We start from the raw sequence: 27,595 nt of genomic DNA on the forward strand, positions 1-27,595 counted from the left end.
ATAATAATAATAATAATAATAATAATAATAATAATAATAATAATAATAATAATTGTTAGATCAGAGCCTGTTAAGAAGCAGTAGACATTTCTAGTTTTTCATCATCAAGGAGTTTTATTATAGATGTTATTTCTTTGCTAAATATGTCTGTGTCTGGAGTGCAATTTCTTGACTTGTTTGGAAGTGTAATCTGTTTGCTTTTGGAAATGTCCTAAGTGCCTAAATATTTAGATCAATGTCCATTCTAATACAGTATTGGATATACATGTCTGCCCAGTCTCCTTTGCTATACACCCATATTGCACATGAGTTTTAGAAACATCAAATGTTCCAGTTGTTAGCATATTCCAAATGTGGTTACACTAAAAATGTAACATATAAAGTGGGTCTGGTGTTGTGGTTTTGTTGCACATACTGAAATGAAAAATTATTATTTCTTTCAGAAAAGATCAGGAGTCTCTTTTATCAGTATATAATATAGACTAGAAGGATTGGAAATATGCTAACATAGACTAGAAGGCCTGGTATTGTTTGTGAATAAAATAAAGTGAAAAATCACCGTTGTACAATTCTTAATGATGTTCTAAATATTTTCTGTCTTTTTATGTGCTTCAGACTTTGATTGTGAGAAGAAGAGGTTAGTTAAAACAAGTTACGAGTTTGCTAGCCCATAGAGAAGTAATTTTTGAGTTGGATTGGATGATTATGCAGTTAAAATATACTGTGATGTCATGTACAGTAAATTATTATTTCCTTTGTAGGATATATTTATGTTCATAACAAGACAATTGAAGGGACTGGAAGATACAAAAAGTCCACAATTCAATAGATACTTTTATTTACTAGAGGTGAGTTTAAACTCCATAATGGTAACATTTATCTTGATTTAAAAGGCTTAATTTCATAAAATGTCAATACCATTTAATGATAACCAGAAAACATGTTTCTCTTCACCTAGGATTCTTTCTTAATACATATGGTTTTTTTATTTTTCCCTTATATAGAACATTGCATGGGTTAAATCATACAACATTTGCTTTGAATTAGAAGATAGCAATGAAATTTTCACACAACTGTACAGAACATTGTTTTCTGTAATCAAGTGAGTATATATTCTCTAATCAAATGGGTAGTTTTAACAGTAAAGTTAGTACGATAGAACCGTAAGACCAGCAGGCTGTTAAACATCAGCATCAAACCTTTGTAGTAGACATACTACACTTAAATCGCAGCCTAGACAATTCCCTAGGTTCATATGTCTTTCGTCTAATTTTGTGAGGTATTATAGTTGTTTAATATTTCTGTATGTACTACAGCTCTGCCATGTTACATTATGCTGCCCCCTCTGATTTGATATTAAGTATTTAACTCACTGACCTAATGTTACAACATTGTCACTAATTTTACATTGACACTTTCAGCATTAGAGAATTATATAGTGAAGGAACTACTTCATAATTGCTTGAATAAATGTTTTATAAAGATAATGACATTTTAAAGTATGTTCTTACGGAAGAACTAAAATAAATGCCTCACTGTTTCATTCAGGGGATTCATTAGTATTCTGTTGTTAAATTGAAAAGCTGTCCCTCTGATTTCAGCAATGGGCATAATCAGAAAGTTCATATGCACATGGTGGATTTGATGAGCTCTATTATTTGTGAAGGTGATACAGTGTCTCAGGAGCTTTTGGATACAGTTTTAGTTAACTTAGTGCCTGCACATAAGGTAAGCACCAATCTCTTTAACGTAATTGGCATTATAATCCTGTTAATACTAAGTAAAATGAATGCAAATGCCAAGCTAATATTGAAGCTACCTTTTTTTCTTGATTGTTATAATTCAGGCTAGATTGCTCTGTTAAAGTAGTGGACAGTCAGGGCTTTCCTCCCACTTCTCAGATAGATAGGGTTTTAGAGTGAAATGTAGAGAAGATAAATCAACTCGGTTTTTAAGTCCTATAGCATCTCACAAACTGACAAAATAGTCTTGGCATAAGCTTTCATGAACAACATCCAATGCAAAATATTAGTGTACATTTGCTTTCATTTGCAAACATTACCCTGCAATATTTGTATGAGAACATTTCCTGTTCGGTTCTATTAGGTACAACAGTGTTTAGGCACCTGTTATACCTGATTCTTTTTAATAGGGTAGATTGAGTCAAATCACTAAAATAAAATAAAAATCAAGTTTCTTGTTTTGATATTTGTGTATCTCATGAACAAGAATGAGTGCTAACCTGTTGCAATAACAACTAAATACTGGTTTTTAACAAAGTAAAAGTCATTATACAACCTAGAATCATAACCCCAAACTTTTGGAAACACAGCCCACATACTGTACACTGGATGCTTATACAGGGGACCCTTGCTATACGTTGGGGTTTGGTTCCAAGATTCCCCGTGGATAACAAAATCCATGTATGCTCAAGTCCCATTAAATATAGTGACATAGCAAAATGGTGTCCCTTATAAAAAATGGAAAATCAAGGTTTGATATTTGAAAATTTATACTTTTATTGAACATTTTGAAACCGTGGACGCTTGAATTCGTGTACAGTGGTACCTCGGGTTACGAAATTAATTCGTTCCGCGGCTAATTTCGTAACCCGAAAAACCTTCGTAACCTGAATTGCCATAGGCGCTAATGGAAAAAAGCCGCGGCTCTGCCGCGGCTCCATTGAAAATAGCGCCGAGGTTTTTTCGTAACCCGAAAAAACCTTCGTAAGCCGAAACAATAAATCCCTATGGGATTTTTTCGTATCCCGAAAAATTCGTAAGCTGGGTAATTCGTATCCCGGGGTACCACTGTATAAAAAATCAGTGTATAAGAAGGGCCAACTGTATTTGCTTACACACAAGACAGATTTCTTTTATATTCTTCCTCTGTAAATACAAAGGTGTTACACACAAAAAACCCCCAAACATTTACTTTGAAGACTAAGATGAAATCATATGCATTGGTGTGAAAATCTATTTAACAGAGAATTTTAGGCTGTAACTCTGAAACATTTCCTCAACCAAGAATTGATAGTTACAGAAATTAAACAACATTTTTCAGTTATAAGGAAATTAAATGTCTGTGTTTATTGTCATAACTATCTTTATTTATCAAACACATTGCAGACCTTAAGTAAACCAGAAAGCATAAAATAAGAAAAAAAAAAAAAAAAGATTGCTGAAAATGTTACTATAGTGATCTGGTGATTTGCACAGTAGTATATTACAAACCCTAGCATTTTTATTTTATTTTTTTGGTGATTTGCTGGCCATTGGCTCCAAAGTACGGTGCAGTTATAGCATATCCATATATCCAGTAATATCCATAAATTATTTTGTCAGTTACAGCATTTGATCACAGAAGCTTCATCTCTTTTTTAAAAATATAAATAGAGAATTAGTCTGTTTGCTAGATGTGATTCAGTTATGATTCAGTTGTAAAGATTATGGATCTTGCTTGAGCAGAAAATACTTCTGTTTGCTTAATCAGCACAACTTCTTTCAGTAATCTCTATTATCGATTGCACCCTACTATCTCATATCCCATTCTCATCCAAAGGACCCTGTCCTAAAGTTCAGAAGTAGCTTTTCAGTGAAGAACAGGGGCAGACATTGACTGAGGTGTTGAGTCCCTTAACCTACTGGAATGGAAGTACAGTGGACTATTCTCATCCATGGGGGTTTGGGTGTCCTGCCCCCACAGATGGGAAAAAACACAGAAGTTCAAGTCCCATATTATTTGATGGATTATGATGTGTATGCACCAGCATCAGTGTACCAGTACCAGCCCTGGATAATATGGGACATGGCAATCCAAAGACGCTGAATTCATGGATGGGAAGCCTGCCAACATCAAGGGCCTACTGTATGTTTGGGTTAGGTGGGGTACAGGCCACCAGAAAGAGGCAGCCAGGAGCCGCCTCTCTTTTCTGCATAACTGTGCCCCAGCAACCAAATTGCGCGACGCGGCTACGCGAGAAAAAAAGAACGCTAAAAAGCGGCTCCTTTTTGCGCTGGCACAAACAGCCGGCGGCGGTGTAAGCACATTGCTGCTGCACAGCTCCATCTGGAGGCTGCCCAGCAGTGACATCTTTGCTATGCGCGCTGTCTATTCAGCGCTGCGCAGTGAGGACGCCCTCGTTACATCTAGAAGCGCCGCCCCTCACACGTAATGAGGGCGTCCTTTTTGGCCCATCTGTTCCCAGCCTTAGTTTCCATTGCAGTTGATCCTTTAAATATACACTTTAATATATTTATGTACAGCACATTAAGATTTCATTTTAAGACGAGTGTACTTAACACTCATATTTCATTTTGAACCCATTTACAATAATAGATGCTTACTATAGTTAAAATTAAGGACACATTTTGCGGAGGCATGTTTATATGTGCAACTATAAGTTTAATTATAGAACATGCTGATTATCTGCCTTCAAAATTAATTAAGCAAAATGATGTCATTAGACTTAAAGATACAAACTAAGATTTTTACATGTATTTAGTCAGAAGTGATATGAAATTCAGTAGAGCTACTTCCATAGATGTTTAGGATTTACAGCCTGGATGCTTGACTTTTATTTAATATTGGAAATTGGATGTAGTATTGACTTACATTTATAGGTGTATAGTTTTGTCTGTTTGGGAAGTTTTTTATCCTGGAATATATTTGTAGTTTTATTGTTTTTATTCAACATTTGGCTACCTTGTGCTTTGAACATTGAAAAGTAAAACTATTAAAAGTAATAGTTTCAAGCATATTTTTACAACATTTTCTTTGTGAAATATACCTTTCAGAACTTGAACAAGCAAGCATATGACTTGGCAAAGGCTTTATTGAAGAGAACAGCCCAAGCTATAGAACCATACATTACTAATGTAAGTGAAATTTAAAATGACACTGGAGATGAAATGAAGTGAGATGTAAATCTAAAGTTTATGAAATATTGATGTTTTTGTTTACTTTTACGATAAGAAGTATTTTCAGATAGCACTATACAACTAACTCATAAGGTTGCTTTAGTGAGAATAAAGTGAAATCAATAGATTATAAATTAGTCATTAGTAATCTGTCCCAGTGGTTTCAATAGATCTTCTCTGATTCAGTCTGGGTCCTATGTTCTCAAAACTGAAAAAAAGTACATGGAAGAACTGGGTCACTTGAAGCAAGTTAGTCCTTTCTTCAGTTTTGAGAACGTAGGATCCAGACTGAATCATGCTTAGAGAAGATCTGTTGAAACCACTGAGGCAGATTACTGATGACTAATTTATGATCCACTGATTTCACTGAATCACCATTAATCATGACAAAGGCTGGATGCAGCAGATAGTTGATTCGTTTTTGGGAGTAAATCCCATTAACAACATTGGACACTTGAGTAAACACATATTGGATTAGTATGTTTAAAATGGGGTAAGGAAGAATCCCACCCCACACTAGTTATTTTATTTATCTTATGAGCAGTTTATGCAATATAGTTTTGCCACAAAAGTACTTTCAGCTTTCTTCGATATGTTGCTGTGTGGGAAGACATTAACATGTGAATGGGATGATCACAGGCGGAGCTGACAGCAATTCATTTGTAGTAGAAATTTTCCAGCCATTCTGATTAGGGAAATTATTGATTGCTGTAGCTATGAGCACTTGGTTCACATGGTAGGCAAAACATGCATAGATCAGTTGGGGGGGGACGGGACCAGATACTTCTGATAACTGGAAGGGCTATCTCCCTAAACACCTTTTTGAGTTCATCTAAGCAATACATTTGGAATTGGGTGTAGAAAACCAAAATAATACTCTAGTAAATGTGGGATATGGACAGAACAATTCTTCTCTGGCTCAGGATACTAGTAAGATATGTCCATGATCTTGATTCTTATACTGACAGCTATTAAAAATCACTAAGGTTTGTATTTCAAGATATTCAACATTACATAACTTGTATCAGTAATTGTTTTCTTGTATAAGGCTTTTATTAACAAAATATAATATATGAGCCAGCTTTTATCAGGAAATAAGTAGTACTGGTGTTTTTATTCCGTTATTATATATAGGATATGTCTGCTGTTAATACAGAATTTTTGAATTGTTTATTTAAGTAGTAGTTGTTGTGTACCTTCAAGTCATTTCTGACTTATGGCGGCCCGAAGGTGAACCTGTTATAGGGATTTTTTTATTTTATTTTTTTTGCTGAATTTCTTCAGAGCAGATTTGCCACTGCCATGAGAATGTGAGAGAGTGTGTGCCTGGCCCAAGGTAACCCGGTGGGTTTCCATAGCGAAGCTAGGATTTGAACTGTGGTCTCCCAGTGTCCTGGTCTAATGCTCAAACCATTATACCACACTGGCCCAATATTTTTATATTTAAATTGTACACAGTAACAATATCCTTTCCCCAGTGCAAATATAGCTTGAAATAGATTACTGTACTAGATCAAATACATCTACTGAAAAATTTGTAGAACACATTGAACATAGTGTGAACTTTAGGTGTTTGAAATATGAATGTGTAAAATGAAACACACTGATTTAGACTGTGAAGGATATATTTGGGAAAAAGTCTAGTTGAAATCACTGTTCCTTTTTTAAAAACACATTCGCATGTGTCCCCCCCCCCACACACATGGACAATGCAATTCTTTATATAGCTACCCACAAATAAAGGCCATCAGGTTCACTAGGGCTTATTTCTAGGAAAATGAGTAGAGTGTGCCTGTGGCATACACGGGTACGCCTTATGCGGCTTTCAGCATATGTTGAAAGCTGTGCTGAGAAAAGGGCCGGCATGCCCCATAAGGGGTAATGGTGCACGCGCCCATGGTGCACATATGCTGCCATGTGCATGAGCCCCATTCATTTAAATGGGGCTCGAGCATAGGCAGATTTCCCTTTATGCGGTGTGTGTGTGTGTGTGTGTGTGTGTCCGGAACAGATCCCCGCATAAAGGAAGGGGAGACTGTATAGAATTGCAGCATGATCTTGTATTTCTTCTTCCTGAAATCGATTAAGAGGATGCTAAGAGAGACTGAGTGTCTGTTCATATTCTGCAACTGATGTATGTTGTTTGTCTTTCAGTTCTTTAATCAAGTGCTTATGTTAGGAAAAACGTCTATCAGTGATCTCTCCGAGCATGTTTTTGACTTAATTCTGGAGCTGTATAATATTGATAGCCATCTTTTACTCTCAGTTTTGCCACAGCTTGAATTCAAACTTAAGGTAAGTGGTATGTTAGATGTGTCAGACTTAGATTAAAGGGTGTGTGACGCCCATTGTCTTGGGAAAGGAGAAGCAGCTCAGCATTTCCACAAGGATATTCATTCTCCCTCAGTGAACATAGTGCTGCATGTTTTGGTCTTATGAGCATCCCTCACAGCATTTTCTTAATTTCAGTTATCCATGTGTATCCAAATACACTCCAGTGCTATTATGTTTTCAACTCACCATACATAGAGCATAAATGCAAAACAACCCTGTGTTCCTGCAGGGCAGGGTGTACATGTCAAGGTGCCTAAGTGATATCTTGCCCTGTTCATATTATAGAATGCATTCAAGACCTGATAATCTGTGCTGGTTAAGAAGATGGTAACCTTAGTTTGTAGGAACTTCAGTTACATTGTCATGAAGAGAATACTGCCTGGTAGGATTACACTGATTGGGATTCAGAACATATGCAGGGTTTGGGGAATGATTAAGATGATTCACCCCAGACAGCTGATGGATCTGGATGGTTTTCTAATGGCTTTGGGGGAATTGCTTGTTGCCTCAGCTGAGCTGAAATTTTGATCAATCTGTGGAATGAAAGAATGATCAGGGTAGTTGACACAATTGTGTCTGAGAATCCTTTCCTATGAAGTGGAGCCAAACTATCCCCAACATTTACTACGAGCTTTTGGTGCCATTATATTCAGGCCCACAAAAGTATATAGACTACTCAGCAGCTTGCTGTGAACGATTTGCATGACAATTTCCATATAATTTGGATTCTCCCCCCCCCCCCCCCCCAAAAAAAGATGTTGAATCTGGCCATGATGACACATGCCTTAGTTATGTCTTGTTTGAACACTATGTGGGGCTGTCTTTGAAGAGTGTTCAGTCACATCAGCTGGATAGAATGCTGCAACCATAAAACTGACTTGGACTGGTTATGGGAAACTTAACAGTATGTGCGTGACAACAGCTACAGTGGCTACAAGTCTGTTTCCTGGTACAAGTCAGAAGGCTGGTTATGAAGTCCATATGGCTTAGGTCCATGTTATCTGAAGGACTGTTTCCCCGTATCAGCCTGCACAGGTTTTAAGATTTGTGGGAGAGCCCTTCTCTCAGTCCTACCTTTTGATGTATATTTAGCTGGACATGGGAGAGGACCTACTTGATGACAGCTACTACATTACAAAATGGTGTTCCCAAAAAGATAGGTCTAGCTCCCTCCCTCTACTTCTGCCAGCAGGAAAATGCCTGTTTGTGGAGGCCCTAAATCAAAAGTGAGTCCAGAGACAGATTGTGTGCCACTCAGATCATCTGGGTGCCTCAAGGACTGCCAGAAAAAAGAAAAGAAAACGGAAGTAGCTTGAAGTCCACTTCTGGTTTTCAAAAATTGTCATAATAATAATAATAAATAAATAATTTATTTTTATACCGCCCTTCTTACAATCAGGGCGGTGTACAGCATATCAAACAATCACAAATTACAAATACAATAAAAGTACAATTAAAACCCACATTAAAACCCACTCTGGCCAGCTTGCCACTGCTGTCAGAGGGAGGGAGACTAGTTGGAACTTGTGTCAGGGAATGCTAACTGGAACAGGAAGGTCTTTAAATCCTTCCTGAACTTGGCCAGGGAGGTGGCCGAGCGGAGCTCTATGGGCAGCGTATTCCAGAGGCTCGGAGCCGAGATGGTAAACGTCCTCCTCGATGTGGAGGCTAATCTTGCCCCTGGGACCCTCAATAGTTGCTGCCCAGATGTTCTGAGGGTGCGGGGCGGATTGTATGGGGAGAGACGGTCCTCTAGGTATCCTGGGCCCAAGCCATGTAGGGCTTTATAGGTTATAACCAACACCTTGTATTGCGCCCGGAAGCGAATAGGCAGCCAATGCAGATCTTTAAGTACAGGTGTTATATGACTGGCCCTGGATGTACCAGTGACCAGTCTGGCTGCCATATTCTGTACCATTTGTAGCTTCCGGGTATGATACAAGGGTTGCCCCATGTAGAGCGCATTGCAGAAGTCCAATCGAGAGGTTACCAGAGCATGTACTACCGTTTCAAGGTCCCTCTGGCCCAGGTATGGGCGCAGCTGGCGGATAAGCCGAAGCTGATAACAGGTGCTCACATCCACCTGAGATGTAAGGTGGAGCGACGAGTCAAGGAGCACCCCCAGACTGCGTACCGAGTCCTTCACGGGAAGCGTGATCCCGTTCAGGACAGGTGGAACCACTGCCATACCCGGGTCAGGAGAACCTATCACGAGCACCTCCGTTTTCTCTGGATTCAGACTGAGTCGGTTTTCCCTCATCCAGCCCATTACTGATTCCAGGCAGGCCACAAGAGGAGAGATGCCATCCTCGGTCACTGCATCAGTTGGAGACATAGAGAAGACTATTTGGGTGTCATCAGCGTACTGATAACCCCGCGCCCCATGTCTCCGGATGATCTCTCCCAGCGGTTTCATGTAAATGTTGAAAAGCATGGGAGACAGAATGGCTCCTTGTGGGACCCCAGATGTAAGGGCCCTCCTATCGGAGCACATGTCTCCCAGCTGCACCATCTGGAACCTCCCGGAGAGGTAGGACCGGAACCACTGGAGTGCAGTGCCCCCGATTCCCACCTCTGCCAGGCGCTCCAGAAGGATACCATGGTCTATGGTATCGAAAGCCGCTGAGATGTCCAAGAGCACCAACAGGGACACGCTTCCCCCATCGATGCCCAGACGGAGATCATCGACCAAGGCGACCATGGCCGTCTCAACCCCGTAACCCGCCCGAAAACCAGTTTGAAATGGGTCTAGATAATCCGTTTCATCCAAGATTGATTGAAGCTGGATTGCAACCGCCTTCTCGATCACCTTCCCCAAAAATGGCAACAGCGAGACTGGCCGATAATTATTATGCATCAGGGGGTCGAGGGAGGGCTTTTTTAACAGCGGTTTTACAGTGGCCAATTTCAAGCTGGATGGAAATTGCCCATCCCTCAGAGATGTGTTAATAATCCGGTGTAACATTGAAGTTACCACCGGTCCCCCCTGAGCCGCTAGCCATGAGGGACAGGGGTCAAGGGAGCAGGTTGTCTTCCGAACGCTTCCATAGTGCAGGAACTCCCTGTAATCCATTTAAAAGGTGAATTGCCTCCCTCCCCCATAAGAAAAGGGACAGTTGGAGGAGTCTGAAGGGGCTGAGGGCCTCAAAAACAACCTGGGTGGCATAGGAGTCCCATATGCCACATTTGGCCCATCTCTTCTCTGAATAGATGTCCTGGATTTTAAATCAGTCTTCCACTTGATAGAACAAACTGAGATGCATACCATCAATAGCAAAACTACTCATAGGTGGAAGCCTAGAAAGATATGGAGGAACTGTTGTATGGTTTAATAGGATATAAGTTAATCATGTATAAAATATATAATGAATAAGTGAATGATACTCCAGAAAGCTAATGATATACTTAATTTATCAGATTTATATAACAAGACCACTTATATCTTCTATAAATTGTTGCTTTGTTCATCTTCATGACTATTGCTTGCTTGCTATCTCTTTAGAATTTTACATTGATAGTTATTAGATATTAATATTTTTTTGAAAAAATTGCTTTGTTCCAAAGTATGTTTTTCATGTTTTTCATATAAATGTACAAATACATGTATTTATGTAAAATGTTTTTGTTTTCTAGAGCAATGACAATGAAGAACGCTTGCAGGTTGTCAAGTTACTAGCAAAAATGTTTGGGGCTAAGGATTCAGAATTGGCATCTCAAAACAAACCACTCTGGCAATGCTACTTGGGGAGGTATATAATCTTAAGTCCTTGTCTGTAATGATTTTATGTACTCTGATTATTCAGCATTTGACTTTTTCTGTTAAATATAAGAATGAACTGAAGATGTGTATGAATACTGTTGTGCTGTTTATTTTGAAATGGAACTGACTGGGCTAGAGCTGTGACTTTGATTCCACAGATTTAACTAGTATAAGCTACTTCGTTTAAGTTAAACTAGTTTTCACACTGTAATGTTTATTGTAATTCTTGCTTTCTTTTCTTTTTTTGGATGTGGAAATGTCTGACTCTTACAAAAATACCAAAATATCAAATACTTTTAATACTTGTTCAGTTTCTCTTTGAATTTAATACAACATTTGAGGAACTTTCAGAGCAGTGGAAACAAGACCATGTAATTTGAATTAACTACATGGGTTGATATAAATATTGTTGTGAAAGAAATCCAAACAAAATAAACCTATTGTTGTTTTAAAGTAAGAAACAATTTCACCAAGCAAAATCAAGTTAAAAATACAGACATGTCCTAGTATTACATTTTTGAAATAACTGAATATGAACAATCAAGGCTGATTTATCTGATGCAAGCCGGGCAGCGTATTAGTGCATCCTGAAAATATTCTGTACATTAAAACAGTAGAATTGTGTTTAGTCATATCTTTTGGACATAATTGTGACTTATCATAGTGCATTATGCTTCAATTATACTATATTATAGCATGATGCATAATATCCATGTTCCTATATGTTTTTATTTTTGAGATATTTGCTAGTCATGCTGCCTTATGAACTAATGAGCAAGAAGCTCTGGATATTAAAACGTTTATGATGGTAAAAAGTGAACTGGACAAGCCTGAGAGCTTCATTCTTATTATAACATTTAAAAAAAAATGCCTTTGGTACAGTCTTACTGCAAAATTTCTGGGAGAGAAAAAGATTTGAGATCCAGTTTTAAGTTGCATTAGTACAATGTGATGTAGTATCTCTTGCACCATGTCTCAGTATAGGCTTCTTCTAAAACCTATTCTCTACAGTTTTCTATTATTTCTTGCTAGCACCTGCTCTTTATTTCTGGATCCAGCATGTATCTCTAGGTCCAACCCAGTGTATACAGTACATCAGTCTCTCTAGTTAATGAGAGATAGGTATGACATCTTGATTATCACTGAAATGAGGGACAATATGGCTGTTGTAAACATGTTGTTTGTTTCATTGAACAGATTTAATGATATCCATGTACCTATCCGTCTTGAATGTGTAAAATTTGCCAGTCACTGCCTTATGAACCATCCAGATCTAGCAAAAGATTTAACAGGTCAGTAAATTCAGTCTGTAAATGAATATAAAATATTTCACATAACTTTTGTTTTTAGTTGTATAGCAAAATCACACTGTTATGTTGTGGTTATTATCATATGATTATTATAATTCATTTATGAAAAGCCTAATTTGGAAGATAGATCACTATTGATAATTCTTCTACACAAATGATAAAGAAGCAAATCTTCCCCTTTCACCTAGTAACTGGGCTTTGCGTGTAAGGGGACAACCTTGCTTGGGTGTAATAGCTGAATAGGATTATGTGTGTAGGGTCCTGGATATTATCTGGGAATATCTATCATGATATGTTGACTTTTGCATGTTGCACCTTTTGCGTGTACAGCTTGTTCAAATTTTATGCCTCATAGATTTCTGCATGTAAAAGAGATTGGAGGACATTATCCAAACTACATTTAAGGAGTTTAAAAGCAATTGTGACATAGCTTGGTACATGGGTCTCAAGTATATCTAAAGACATACTATTTTTAAAGAACTACATGACTGTTCATTTTTTTTGAAACAGACTAAGAAATTTGTAGAGCAAACCTATGCCATAATAAATGTGTTGTACATTAAATCCTTCAAGACAAGATTTAAGACACTTATGACAAAATTCCAAAAATAAGATAAAATGTAAGACATCTTTTGTTAAAAGCATATTTAGTGATGGGTACAATCAGTACGATGTAGTGGTTTGATTAGACTACAGCTCTGGCGATCAGGGTTTTATTCCCCACTTGAATTTATTAATCTACTTGGTGACCCTGGGCAAGTCACACACTCTCAGCCTCAGGGGATGGCAATAGTAAACCCCCTATGAAGACACTTGCCAAGAAAACCCAATGACATGTTCACCCTAGGGTCGCCATAAGACAAAAATGACCTGAAAGCATACAACAACAACAGACAGTCAGAATATATTATGAATCTTAAGTAAAATATGAACAACTATTTTTCTCTGGTAGAGACTGGTTAAGGATTTTTTTTCTCACTTAAGTTGCTCACATTCTTAGAGGTTTATCCAAATTATAGAACCAGAAATAAATTTCAATAAATCTATAAATCCTGTAGGTCTGTAAGCATATGGGTGGTATTGTTGCTTTCGTGTATCCTATTGTATATAAAGGTGATTATCTATTGTGGTGATGAATTGTTCTGCTACGTCTTGTTAGTTTACAGTGCATTAGAACAAGTGGCCACTTGTGCTAGCTGGAAATTATAGAGCTGTAAATCTAAAGATTTATTGGGAGAGAGCAGAAGAGAAGATGTAGTACTGTGTTTTTGCTTTGTTGTATGTCTGGGAATACCTTGTAGAACAGAAAAGTCCTATAGTTGTTGTTTGATCTCTCAAGTATTACTGGACAAGAAAACTTCTTTTGAAATGACAGAATTATCTGAAAGTGTTTCTGATAAATATATCTTAAATAACCAACAGTAATTAGTTACAAGAGGGAATATAACATGGCTGTTGTAGTGCCTTTTATTACAGGCTTCTGTATTCATTATCTAGTATCAGTATGCCATCAACAATCTATATCAGATTAAAGGGATTTGAAATAGTGGTCTGAGATTTTAATTAAGGTGTCTTTTCTATACAGAGTATCTTAAAGTGAGATCTCATGACCCTGAAGAAGCTATTAGACATGACGTTATTGTATCAATAGTTACTGCTGCTAAGAAAGATCTCTTACTTGTCAATGATCATCTGCTTAACTTTGTGAGGGAGCGAACACTTGACAAACGGGTAAGTCATTATGTAAATCAGCTACTCAGACTATTAATCTAAAAATTCTTCATTGTTAAGATCTCTCACAAAATAATTGTCCAACTACAGATCAACATACTGTGATTGTTAGCTTCACTGACACAATTGTATGTTCCCAGACTGTGGGATTCCATAATCACGATGGCATAGAAATATCCTGTAAAAAATTTATTCTGAAATTTTCCTTTTGTGTATTGCTGTTGCAGTATTGTGATTGACACAAGGATTTTGTGCAGATTCTTCACACAGATAATTTCAGTGTAGGAATGTTACTTTTATTTTATTTACATGCTGGCATTCTCCCAATATGACCTCAAAACGGCTTACAGCACAAATTAAAACAAAATACAGTTGGCCCTCCACATTCATGGACTTGGTATTCATGAATTTGGTTATTCGCAATCTGAGGGGCCAGCCTGCCCACCTCACCTTGCTATGCCTAGGACAGTGGGCTACAGCTGTCCCAGGCATCGGAGGAGGAGGTGGGCGAGGCTTGCCTCATTCGTGAATTTTCCGCATTTGTGGCGGTCTTGTTCCCCTAACTCCCGCTATTGTGGAGGACTGACCGTATAACTTAAAAACAGTCATTATAATAAGAAATAATTAAAATACAAATTAACTATCCTGTTTAAAACAGCACTAATTTGAAACAGTTTTAAAGCATTTAAAACATAACAGTGACAATAAAAATACACCATCCTCCCATCAGAACATCCTTATGTAATCATCAGTTCATAGCCAAAAGCTTAACTAAATAAAAAGGTTATCTGCCTCAGATAAAAGGAAGGATGGTGGGCTCACCAGACCTCCTTTGGAAGTTGCATAGCCTGGGAGAAGCTTACATGTCCTGGTCAAACATAGCAGTAGCATTTACATTTCTATACTTCTTCATAGTGAACTCAGCACTCTCTAAGTGGTTTACAGTTTGTAAGCCAATTGCCCCCCAAAAGCTGGGTACTCATTTTACCAACCAACAAAGGATGGAAAGCTGAGTCAACCTGGAATCCTCTGGGATTGAACTCAACATTGTGGTTGCAGTACTGGCATTTAACTACTGTGCCACCAGGACACTATCTGTGACAGTGGTGGGATAAAGAGAAAGCTTTCCCTTGAGGATCTTAAAACTTGGGAAGCTTATATAGGGAGTATGGTCTTTCACATGGTCTGGTCCAGACTGTGGACCCAAACTGTAATGTGTGAAGGACTCTTAATTATTCAGCATTTTAGATTTCTAAGTCTTAGGTTTACATTAAGCCTTAGTTTACATTATACATCACCTTGCAGAAGTATTTCCTCTCCCCACTGCCTTTGTCTTTTTTACATTTTGTTGTCTTACATTCCAGACCGGAAATGGACTTAATTGGCACTGTCATTTCTTGACGTAGACAGGTTACTCATTACTGTGAAAATTTAATTGGCATTGTCACTTCTTGATATAGACAGGCTACTCAGCACTTCGAAAATGAAAAATACTTGTATATTGGCAGAAAACTTAAATCAACAAAAACAAACTTGCATTTGTTGGTTGTATTTTTATTCTTCCCTCAATGCTTAATAGAAGTCATTTTAGCATCCATGCTAGCTGTGAGTCTTCCTCAGTAATTCTCTTTATCAGCTTTGAACATCTTGAGTTTTTGTCCTTTGACAAAATTACTCCTGCCCATTCAAGCTGGATATAGATAATTGACAAACAGCAATTTTCAAGTCTTGCCACAGATATCAGTTGGATTGTCTGGATTTTCAAGTTGCTGTTTTTAAACCACTCCAGTAACAGTACCAATTAGAACTATTTCACTTCCAGGTTGTATCACAATAAAATTGAAAGGTCAAGGGAGTGTGTAAATATAGTACTTCTCCAAAGACATTGTATTCTACCAGATCTTTACAGTAATTCAAAGCAGTCCAACATGTGATCTTTTTAATTTGCAGAAAATTGGTTTGGCAACTGAACAAATTCTGAAATAAGGACTGCTATCTAAATGTGTCATTTCACAGTATTAAGTACAGTACCATAAGCCTAGTCCTTAGACCATATTTAAGAAAGAATCCAAAGTAGCTTTCGTTCAAAGAACCTTAAGTAACATCTTCATCTTTTTAAAAAAAATATTTTTATATCATACAATGCTTTTTGACATACCTTTAAGATATTTTCCAACAAATTTGATTTACTTAAATTCATAATTATCATGATTGCTTGTGTCAGCAAGTTATCCTTTTTCTTTCTTCTATTGGGATGACTTTCTTTGTTCCTCTGTTTAGAGAGTCATTGTTTCTTTTATATTTTACTACTTCTTTCTAAAAGATATAATTTTTTCCTGTTTCCTTCAGTATTTCATGCTTTCTTAGATTTATTTGAGATTTTCTAAATTTCAAATTGTTCACCTTAATGGAAAAACCATTCATTTTTCAAAATCTGGCTTTTCTTTCAGTGTCTAATTGTTTTTGCAGTATTTTATTATGTTTTCCCATTTTTGTTCTGCTTTTTCTGGAATTTTTTTATTTATCTCTTGTGTTAATTTATCCATTTTGATAATTTCCATAAGATCCAACTGCCATTCCTCTGTGCTGGATACTTCTCTGTCTTTCCATTTCCTGGCCACATGTATTCTTGCTATAGATGTCATGTATAATATTTGTTTCCATTTTTTCTTTGCTTGAGCTCATCTTTTTTTCTTCTAGCAAATGAGAAAATACACGCATAAACATGCCCTGGAATTCAGAATTACAGATAGGGACAGTAAGTGTTCCACAAAGAACTGGTGGAGACTTTCTGTTTATTAATGCAGTGTGGTTTGCTAGAGCATACTATTGCTTGCATAACTGGAGGATCCAATGGAACACTAATGGTTATTAGATTTAGTTATAGGCCTCTAACACATTTTATCCAACTGCTGTGGGGTAGTCAGAACATCAGTAACAAAGGTACAGAAAGGAATGTTTTATTAAAATATATTTAATTACCATTGGTGTTTTTTTTTTTTTTGCAAGGGAGAGAAGGTAGTTAGGGTGCTGGTGAAAATAATTTGGTACACTATTCCATTCTGTTTTAGTTCATCTTCAGGTTTATAGTAATAAATCTGACAATATATCCTTTTAACCCATTTGAGAGCAACAATAATATTCTATATTTTGACATGTTTAGAGTAGAGAATGTAAAAATAATAACTGTTGATGTTTAATCTATGTTATTATTTTAGTGGAGAGTGAGGAAAGAAGCCATGATGGGACTTGCACAAATATACAAGAAGTATTCTTTGCAGTCAGAAGCTGGAAAAGAAGCTGCAAAACAAATTGCTTGGATAAAAGATAAACTGTTGCATATATATTATCAAAACAGTATTGATGATCGGTAGGTTAACCTGAGTTTTTAAGACTAGAAAGTATTTATTTTACTTTGTGTTCTGTGTGAGTTTACGTAATTAAATAGTAAGAAAGGAGGAAAAGCTTGGACCATGATATGAAAAGTACATAACTACCATATAAGTTGACCGCATGTATAAATTGAGATCGGGTTTTGGGGCCAAAATTATGGATTTTGCCATGACCTGTGGATAAGTTGAGGGTAAAACTTGGAGGTTCCTATAGTGTGTGTATGTATGCGTGCGACAAGAAGGACTCTCACTGAGGCTTTTTGCTTCAGCATTCAGCTTTCACTTCAGCAAGGCGAGGCGAGGTGCACAGGGGGGGGGGATGGACTCTTAAACAGCAATATCAACCAATCACCCACTACTCTTTCTGCTTGGTTCAAGAGATAAAGAAACTCTAAATCTAAAAGAGCTGCTATCACATTATCCTAGTAACTTGTAAATAAGTCGGCCTGGGATTTTGGGGTCAATTTTGGAGAGCATACATTTTTAGATTTATAGACGAATATATATGATAGCTAAATTGTCTAGGGGGTCGTTGAGCTTGTTTCTTAGAATAGCATTTCTGAAGATGTCCTTGGAATTTAGGAAACAAAACATCCTCAGATTATAGTTCTCTAGACTTCACCATTCATAGGAATAGCTGTAATATTCCTATTCTAAACATACACAGTCTGTGTCATTGAATTGATCAAATGGCACATGAACTAGATCATAGTGGTCTTAGGGTCTCGAGAAATATGAATTAGTCTGCCTTAGGTTGTGTTCCCTGTCCTTCTGTCCCTCACACATCAGAGGAGGAAATTAAAATCTTTCACTTCTAAACTAAACACAGTCAGTATTAACTTTGTCTAAAGTTTAGGGTCACTTACATATGAATGTAGCGCTCTGCACCTTTTTTGGTTAATAAGAACAAACCAGGATCTGAAGCCACTATTTGTTCTTGGCTTATTCCTAATAAATATAATTTAAACAAATATCAGTATCCTAGCTCAGATGTTATAAAGAAATTGTAGATGGTTGGAAAATTTTGATTTTACAGTTTAGAGCAGCGATTCCAGACTTGGTGTTTTTGGACTTCATGTCCCAGAAGCCCCACCCAGTTTGGCCAACAGGAATTCTTGCAGCTGAAGTCCAAAACATCTGGAGGACCAGGTCTAGTAAATGAAAGAGAAAAATGGAGCAAGTGTGAATGTTTAAACTGTAATCTTGTAGATTTAGGGGCTGTGCAGACTGCCCCTAAGGGGCAGCCTGCAGCCGCCTTCAGCTGCGCTGGATTGGGGCTGCAGCAACCGCATGCCACAATCCTGATCTGGCCTTTCCAGGGTGCAAAAAGGAGCTGCAAAAAGGAGCTCCTTTTTGCACCCTGGAAAGGGTGTGATAGCCACAGCACTGCAGCTTTAGGATGTTCCTTTGGTGCTATATTATATGGACGCAGTGCGAGAGGAGTGTTGTAACGGTGCACACTATGTGGAGCAGCACACAGCATCATGCTGCCCTAGGGGCAGAGTTGGGACGTGCGTCATGTGGACACCACACCCTGATTCCACCCCCAGGCCAGACTTTCTGGCTGGTGTTCACAGCTCCTTACTTTGCAGCAAGTCCCATTGAACTCAGTGGTGCTTGTTTATGAGCTGATATGTGTAGGATAGCATCATACATAGCAAAAGCCATAGGTTTTTTTTTTTGCATGTGAACTGGACCACACACTGGGTGTGTAGATATTACAATTTCAGTTACTGAAACCTGGAGAAATTAAATCTAATTCATACATTTCTCTCTCTTTTGAAGTATGAATCTTCAGTTATATAATATTACTTGCTTAATAATCTAATTTATACTTTGCATTTGTTTAGCTCAGTATGGGTAAATTAATTTCATGACTTGAAATTAGAAATGTATTTTAATATCCCTGTCACTTTGTAAAACATAAATGTAATACTATTTATCTCTTTTTAGTTTGCTTGTGGAACGCATCTTTGCTCAGTACATGGTTCCCCACAATTTGGAAACAAATGAAAGAATGAAATGCTTATATTACCTTTATGCAACTCTGGATTTGAATGCTGTTAAGTACGTTTCATATGATAACTCTAAAGCTAATGCAGTTTTTTTCAGTGTTAACATAACAGATAATCTTATTGGAGGAAAATAGATCTTTGATCTTGACACTACACTAGAATTCTTGGAAAACCACTGTTTTATGGTTTAACTTGGTTTAATTATCTTGGGTGATATGCTGTCATGTTCTGCTGATGGAACTCTGGGTGTCAGTAGAACCCAAAGATTGATAGCCCCACCCCTCATGGTGTATAGCCTTAAATATCTGTTTGGAAGGATTTGGGGGTGGGGGTGGAAATCCAGAGCATATTTATGAGGATAGCAAAGAGGGGCAGAGAAAGGTAAGGTTCTGCTGAGGATATGGAATTCCGTTCATACAATATTGTATTCCATATCTTTTATTTCAGAGTTTTTATCTTATTAAGTAAGTTTTGCAGCTTGTAATGCTTGAATTCTTTATGGTTCAATTCAAGCATTAAGACCCAGTTTTGGAGGAAAGGTGGAATATGAATGTTTTGGTGGTGGTGGTGGTGGTGGTGGTGGTGATGATGATGATGATAATAATAATAATAATAATAATAATAGTATCTTTATTTATAGCCCACCTTTCCATAGATCAAGGCGGGTTACAATGTGCTAAAATGTACAAAGTATACAAATTACACCACATAATACACATATTACACTACACAATAAAACAGCAATAAGATATGTTAAAAACTACAAGTAACAACATCCAAGCTAGCACAGAATGCAACAATGGTGGAGGGAAAGAAGAAGTTTCATTGGGGACGCTAGGGGAAAGCCTTCTGGAAAAGGAAGTTTTTTAACCCCTTCCTGAATAGGTTGAGGGAGGTGGCCGAGCGGAGCTCGCCAGGAAGCGAGTTCCAGAGCCGTGGGGCCGAGATAGAGAAGGCCCTCTGTGATGTTATTGAATATTTAGCATCTGGAACTCTCAATAGTTGCTTCCCAGCCGACCTGAGTGTGCGGGGCGGATTATATGGAGAGAGGCAGTCCTCCAAGTACCCTGGGCCCAAGCCATTTAGGGCTTTATAGGTAATAACCAACACCTTGTATTGCGCTCGGAAGCGGATAGGCAGCCAATGTAGATCTTTAAGGACAGGTGTTATATGACTGACCCTGGAGGATCCAGTGACCAGTCTTGCTGCCATATTCAGAACCAATTGTAGCTTCCGAGTATGGTACAAGGGTTGCCCCATGTAGAGCGCATTACAGAAGTCCAACCGAGAGGTTACCAGAGCATGTACCACCGTTTCAAGGTCCCCCCAGCCCAGGTAAGGTCGCAGCTGGCGTATCAGCCGAAGCTGATAATAGGTGCCCCTGACCATCGCATCCACCTGAGATGTAAGTGATAGGTGCTCTGGAAGCAAATCCAAAGGGATTGTGAAAGCATCTGACTGACATTGCCATAGATAGGATCACATTTCCAAAAGGTGACACGACTTGGAATGTGCCATGTTATCTGATACTTCACTGATTCTTGGATTCTCAAATAGAATCATAGCCCAAAACTCCTGTCAGGTAACATCTGATAGACTGAAATAGAGCAGTAACAAAGAGCTAGCATAGTGTGGTGGTGAGAGTGATGGACCAAGACTCTAGGAGAACAGGGACATCCTTGCTCAGCCATGGGAACCCACTGTGTGACCTTGGGCAATCACACTGTCAGAGAAAGTCAGGGACAAACCTCTTAATAAATGTTGCCAAGTTGCCATAAGTTTGAATCAGTTTGAAGATACATAAAAAATGATGGAGGTGGAACTTCTTCTGTGCCTTCAGCTGCCTCATCCAGGAGGTGAGGGGGAAAGAAGAGGAAGAGGTGTGCCCTGTTCCTCTTCCTTCCCCCGTGCTGCCCCCAGCCTTCAGCTGCCTCCAGAGAGACAGCTGGAGGCCGGGGAGGGTCAGCAAGGAGGAGGAACAGCCTCATGCCTCTTCTTCCTTCTCCCTGCCCTCCGCATGCCAGGGGAAATGGCTTTGTGCCATAGGTTCACCATCATGGGATTAGATGAAATCCTAAAGTGTAAAGATATACAGCTGAATACCAAAGTTAGAATCGTTTAAGCCGTTGTATTCCCTGTTACTATATATGGCTGCAAGAGCAGTAAAGAAAGCAGATAGAAAGAAAATTCTTTTGTGATGTGGTGCTGGAGAAGAGTGCTGTGGATACCATGGGCAGTTAAAAAGACAAACAAATAGGTTCTAGAACAGATCAAGCCAGATCTCTCCCTGGAAGCCAAGATGACTAAATTGAGGCTGTCATACTTCAGCCACTTAAAAGGAAGGCATGACTCATTAGAAAAGGCATGATGGGGAAGGTGGGGAAGGTGGAGGGAAGTAGAAAGAGAGGAAGACCACATGCCAAATGGATAGACTCAGTCAGGGAGATCATGGGCCTGAACCTGCAGGACTTGAACAAAGAGGAAGTTACCTCATTCACAGGGGTGCCATTGGTTGATAATGTAGGATAGCAGGTCTACAAAGCTATTTTTTCATTAACTGTGTCTGTACATTTTATTTTATTATAGAGCTGAATTAGCTATAATAAATGCTAGGCTTTGTATCAGCTTTTCAGTAGATCATGTCTAGTTAGTTAGACTTTAGAGGTCCATGGCTGCCTTTTTTAGAAGTTTTAAACAATGTATATGATTTACAGTTTAGCATGATACTGTGCTCATTTGTGCTATTGTTATTTATTTATTTATTTTATAACTATCAGGGCCTTGAATGAAATGTGGAAGTGTCAAAATATATTGCGGCACCAAGTCAAGGATTTGGTTGATTTAATTAAGCAACCCAAAGTAAGTATTTTCTTTTTACATTTTTTTGTATGCATGTAGTTTAAGACTTCATCTTGAGATTTTATTTTTTCTGTTTTCAGTAGTGACACTGGTGAGAGTTTTTCACAGTGTATAGAATTTTACACAGATTTTTTTTTTTAAAAAAGGTTATGTAACCCCTTTTATATTGTCTGGGATGGTTCCAAATTCAAACAGTTCTTTACTAATGTTCACACAATATTGCATTATTTGACATGGTTTTGTAAGTTACTGTTATTACAGTAATTTGAGATGGCTAATGAATAGTGCATTGATGCTAAAATCTTTAGTAAGGAATGTCCCCATATGAAATGAGATGGTAAACATATTATGCAAAAAAGTAGTGGTTTCCTCCAGAGTATGACTAGTGCGATTCAGTTGAAATCCCCATTCAGCCATGAATCTCAGTAGGTGAAGTAGAGTAAGGGTCAAAACAAATGGCTCTAAAGGGGCAGCGTCATGCCGCCCCTTTGAGTGCCAGATTGCGGCTGCCGCAACTGCACATCATAGCCCCGGTCCAGCGTTTATTTGGCCCAAAAAAGAATCAGCAAAAGATGTCACTTTTTTTGGAGTGGAAAAGGGTGCCTTTGCTGCCGCAGCTTTTTGGTGTTTCGGTGGCGTGGTGCATGTAAATGCCACATCACCAAAATACAGTGAAGCCGCTGCATGTGTGGTCAGCTGTGTGGCTTCCCGACAGCATAGGGGTGTTGTCAGAGCATGCGGTGTCTAAATGCAGATATCGCGTCCACCCAGCACTTACTGCTGGTCTGTTTTGCCCATAAGTCATCATTTCTCAGCATAACTTAATGCATGGTTTTTTGTGGACAAAATGGTGGTGGGAAGCCATTTGTACCATTCTGTACTCCTTGGAAGATGATTCAAATGAGAATGAAGTTAATAATTAAGAAAAGCTAATTCCAGCATTAGTCTCAACTGGAGTAGACCTATTGAAATTAATGGATTTGTTGGTCACCACTTACATAGCCCACATTGATTTCATTGGCTCTGCTCTGTTTGGGACTCCAGTTGGATATAATGTTGGTGCAAACTTGAGCATGCAGAGTAAACTTGGAAGCCTTGTGTTGAAGATAAACAACTGTTAGCTGCCGGAGCATGCCAGGAAAAACTGCGGCTAGAAGAAAGGCACACCAACTCCTGGCTTATCTCTGTAGAGGGACTTTGTTCTCGCATGTGTCTTTGGCAACAAATAAAAAATCACCAACACCATCCACCAACTACAAACCTACAAAATGTACAAACAGACATCTGAGCTTCTATACACATTTGTCATGTGGCAATCTAGCTCAACCCCTTCCTGTACAATTTCCTGTGCATCTTGGAATATCTTCCCCCTTGCAAAGATGACACAGTATATTTACATCTTGCTACGTACTCCTGGCACACACTGTGACCTTGGACATCACCTGCTGGTTTGAGTCCCACCTGCAGCCAATTCCATGCTTCTGCAAAGTGAATAACCAAAATGTAACATCTGAACATTTTCATACACTTTATACATTAACATAAAGTTCCAAATCAATAAATATATAGTTAGTAATCTTGGGTCTGTTGTAAAGCTATCTTTCTTATAAATTGGCAGAGTCATGAAATGCTGCATTGAAAATAAAATGTTCTAATTGAAGGAATGCAGTTTTATTTTCAACATTGGTTTAATATATTAAAGCCTTGGAGCCAGAAATTATTTTGGTTTTACATTAAAATTATTTTGGTTTTACATTAAAATGTGAACAGAATTTGGCTTACAAGGTAACTGGCTACTGAGTTCTGTATTGCATTCCAACTCAGTATTAAATGTTAAATAAATGTACATCCTCTTGAAGACATTTCACAAGTGTTCTGGCCCTTTTCGTTAGAAAAGCTCCCTCTTGTGGCTCCGAGGCTCTTTGGTTTTCCTGCCTTATTATAGTAAATACGTTTGTATCACTGATGGAGGCTGTCAATCCCATTTCATATCTTTTCAAACTCCTTTATAATAATTCAGGTATGGTTCTCTCTTACTTCTTCAGAAGGAATGCCTTTGACTTGGTGTTTCCTTTCTAAAACTTAAAAAAAAATTCTAATGTCTTTGTCAATTATAATCTGACTTAGAAAGGTAATTTTATTATTATAGCTGCAAACAGACAGTTTTCCTAACTCACCTGGAATACTGTGTCCAGTTCTGGGCATCACAATTCAAAAAGGATGTGGAGAAACTGGAGCATGTTGAAAGGAGGGCAACTAAGATGGTGAAGGGTCTGGAAACCATGCCCTATGAGGAACGCTTTAGAGAGCTGGGTATGTTTAGCCTGGAGAAGAGAAGTTTAAGAGGTGATATAATAGCCCTGTTTAAATATTTGAAGGGATGTCATATTGAGGAGGGAGCAAGCTTGTTTTCTGCTGCACCAGAGACTAGAACACGGAACAATGGATGCAAACTGCAGGAAAAGAGATTCCACCTCAACATTAGGAGGAACTTCTTGACAGTAAAGGCTGTTCGACAGTGGAGTCTCCTTCTTTAGAGGTCTTTAAACAGAGGCTGGATGGCCATCTGTCGGGTCTGCTTTGATTGAGATTTCCTGCATGGCAGGGGGTTGGACTGGATGGCCCTTGTGGCAGGGCTGGCTCATCCATATAGGTGAACTAGGCCATTGCCTAGGGCGCCAAACAGTAGGCGGCACTGTGATGGCGCAGCAGCTTTTTTTTTTTTGCATAATTAAAAATATTAGAGTGAAAACTGTCCCTGGGCCTATGGGTCCTGGAGGGGAGGCAGGAAAAGGCAGGAGGAGGAGGAGGAGGAGGAGGAGGAGGAAGGGGCGGCCTCAGCGTCAGCCTCCGCATGCAAACTGTGGGAAGGCAGGCGAGGAAGGAGGACCAAGGGAAGGGAGCAGGGCTCTTTCAGCACCTTCAGGCGGGGAGGGTTCAGACCACTCAGCCTGGGGTTTGGAGGCTGCTGCCAGCATAGACTGGGGCACTCACGGAGCTCTGGCTATCTCCCCCCCCCCGAAAGAGATCTCCCCAGTCCCCCAGCCCCAGTTCTCCCTCTTTCCCAGACTTCGACCCTCTTCCTTCCCCATTTGCCCACTCTCCTCTCTGAGTCCTACAACACAGAGTTGTGTTGTTTTTGTTGTTGTTTGCCTTCAAGTCCTTTCCGACTTAGGGGCACCCTTTCACGGGGGTTTCTTGGCAAGGTTCCCCCTCTCCCAGAGGAGGCTTGCCATGGCCTCCCTCTGAGGCTGAGAGAGCGTGACTCACCTACCCCAGTGGGCCTCCATGGTAAGTCTGGGTTTCCAACCCTGGTCCCCAGAGTTCCTTCTTTCCCTTTATCTTCTTCCCTCCCTCCCTCCCTCCCTCCCTCCCTCTTCTTTCTTTCCTACCCTTCCCCTTTCTTCCCTCTTATCTTCTTTCCCTCCCTCTATCTTCCTTCCTTCCTTCTCTCCTTCCTTTTCTTTCCTTTTTACATTAAAATGTGAACAGAAATGCCCCCATTTCTCTCCCCCCCCACCCCCTCCCTCCTCCCCAATCCACCCACCTTTGTCTCCTTTCCCATTCACTCACACTTTTCTCAGATTCCTAGACACCCCCCCCCCTTTGTTGTGTGTTGTATGCCCTCAAGTCCTTTCTGATTCATGGCCACCCTTTCATGGGGTTTCTTTGGCAAGATTTGTTCAGAGGAGGCTCGCCATGGCCTTCCTCTGAAGCTGAGAGTGTGATGCCCCCACCCAGTGGGTTTCCATGGCCGAGCTGGGATTTAAACCCAGAGTCATAGTCCAACGGTCAAACAACTAGTCCACAATGGCTCCAACAATCTACGTTAAAAGCTTGGTCTTCTTCCCAGGGTGTCCAGATGTCTTCACCACAAAGGAAGGCACCACAAAATGGAAGACATTCAAGAAAAAGGGAGGACAGGATTCAAGAAAAGCTCAAAAAGCTCCTAGAAATGTAAATGCATGCTTTTTAGTCATGCTCAAAATGGAAGATGTTTTAGAATACCTCCTGGACAGAAGGTTGGAATGGAGGGCATGTTCTGGAAGAGGAGGAGGTCTGCCCTGCCCTGAGGTGAACCTACCATGGGGTTTCCTTGGCAGTATAAGTTCAGAGAAGCTTTGCCATGGTCTTCCTCTGAGGTTGAGAGAGTGTGACTTGCCTACTCTTGGTGGCTGTGCCTACTATGTGTCTTTTCTTTCTCAACCTGGAGCCATTCCCATCCTTTTTTGATAGGCTGCATCTACACTGCAGAAATAATGCAATTTGACACTGCCTTAACTGCCCTGGCTCCATGCTATGGAATCCTGGGTTTTGGATTTTTGGAGGAGATTTCACCTTCTCAGTCAGAGAGCAGTGGAGCCACAACAAACTACAAATCCCAGGGCTCCATAGCATGGAACCAGCAAGATGACCAGATGCCCCCTTTTTCTGAGGTAATCTTACATTTCAGTCTTCTGTCCAGGAGGAATTCCGAAAATGTCCTCTCTTTTGAGCATCACTAAGAAGCATGAATTAATATTTATATGAGGGGTTTCAGCTTATCCATGGTCATGTCCTCCATTTTAATTGAAAGCCCTACATTTTTTGCAGTGCCTTGTCCTCCTTTGTGGTTAGGACAGCTGGTCACCGTGGGAGCCAAGGGCAGCTAAAGTGGCATCAAACTGCATTAATTCTGCAGTGTGGCAGCAGCCCTGGTCCTCTCACCTGGTGACCCTACTGGTTTTCTTCCCTTTCTTCTGACACCCTTTTCTGCCCCATGGGTGAAGATTTTTATTTTTTAGGGGTCCACCACCCCACAAATTCATGGAGATGGGATCTAGATTTTCCCACATCATTAGAATGAATAATGCTTCCAGCTTGCAAAGGGAATATGTGTGCATTAGTCTCCATTCCAAACACCACAGCAATAAAAAAAGTCTTTAACCTGTAAAAACCCAATTGGCTTTTTGACTAATTCTCAGTACTGTTTCAAAACTGAGTTAAAGACTATATTGTTTAGAGAAGCATTCCCAGAGGCGAGCCCCTCTCTGACCCAGGAAGCCTCCTTTTAACCATCCATTAAGAAGCCAAGCCCTTCCTCCAGTCCATCTGCCTTGGTCCAGGCCTCGGAGGTGGAAAAGAACTGCTGGACCTGATCCCATTCCCCACCACCACTCCCTTCTCCTTTTGTGTCGTGTCTTCTTAGATTATAAGCCTGAGGGCAGGGAACCATCTAACTAAAAGATTGTATGTACAGCGCTGTGTAAATTTACAGCACTATATAAATGAAGGT

The 27,595-nt window shown here is 39.4% G+C and overlaps 1 protein-coding gene across 1 annotated transcript in view; it reads left to right on the forward strand.

Annotated features, from left to right (window-relative positions):
• Positions 1-27,595, forward strand: part of PDS5B (PDS5 cohesin associated factor B) — a 136,081-nt gene that overhangs the window by 40,739 nt on the left and 67,747 nt on the right. Inside the window, 11 exon segments of the mRNA XM_042457262.1 lie at positions 762-848; positions 1,005-1,102; positions 1,602-1,728; positions 4,797-4,877; positions 7,074-7,214; positions 10,887-11,002; positions 12,211-12,305; positions 13,909-14,054; positions 17,273-17,424; positions 19,400-19,513; positions 22,239-22,320. Of these exon segments, the coding sequence (XP_042313196.1) occupies positions 762-848; positions 1,005-1,102; positions 1,602-1,728; positions 4,797-4,877; positions 7,074-7,214; positions 10,887-11,002; positions 12,211-12,305; positions 13,909-14,054; positions 17,273-17,424; positions 19,400-19,513; positions 22,239-22,320 (1,239 nt within the window).

The sequence above is a fragment of the Sceloporus undulatus genome, chromosome 3 (assembly GCF_019175285.1).
Source record: "Sceloporus undulatus isolate JIND9_A2432 ecotype Alabama chromosome 3, SceUnd_v1.1, whole genome shotgun sequence".
NCBI classification, from domain to species: domain Eukaryota; kingdom Metazoa; phylum Chordata; class Lepidosauria; order Squamata; family Phrynosomatidae; genus Sceloporus; species Sceloporus undulatus.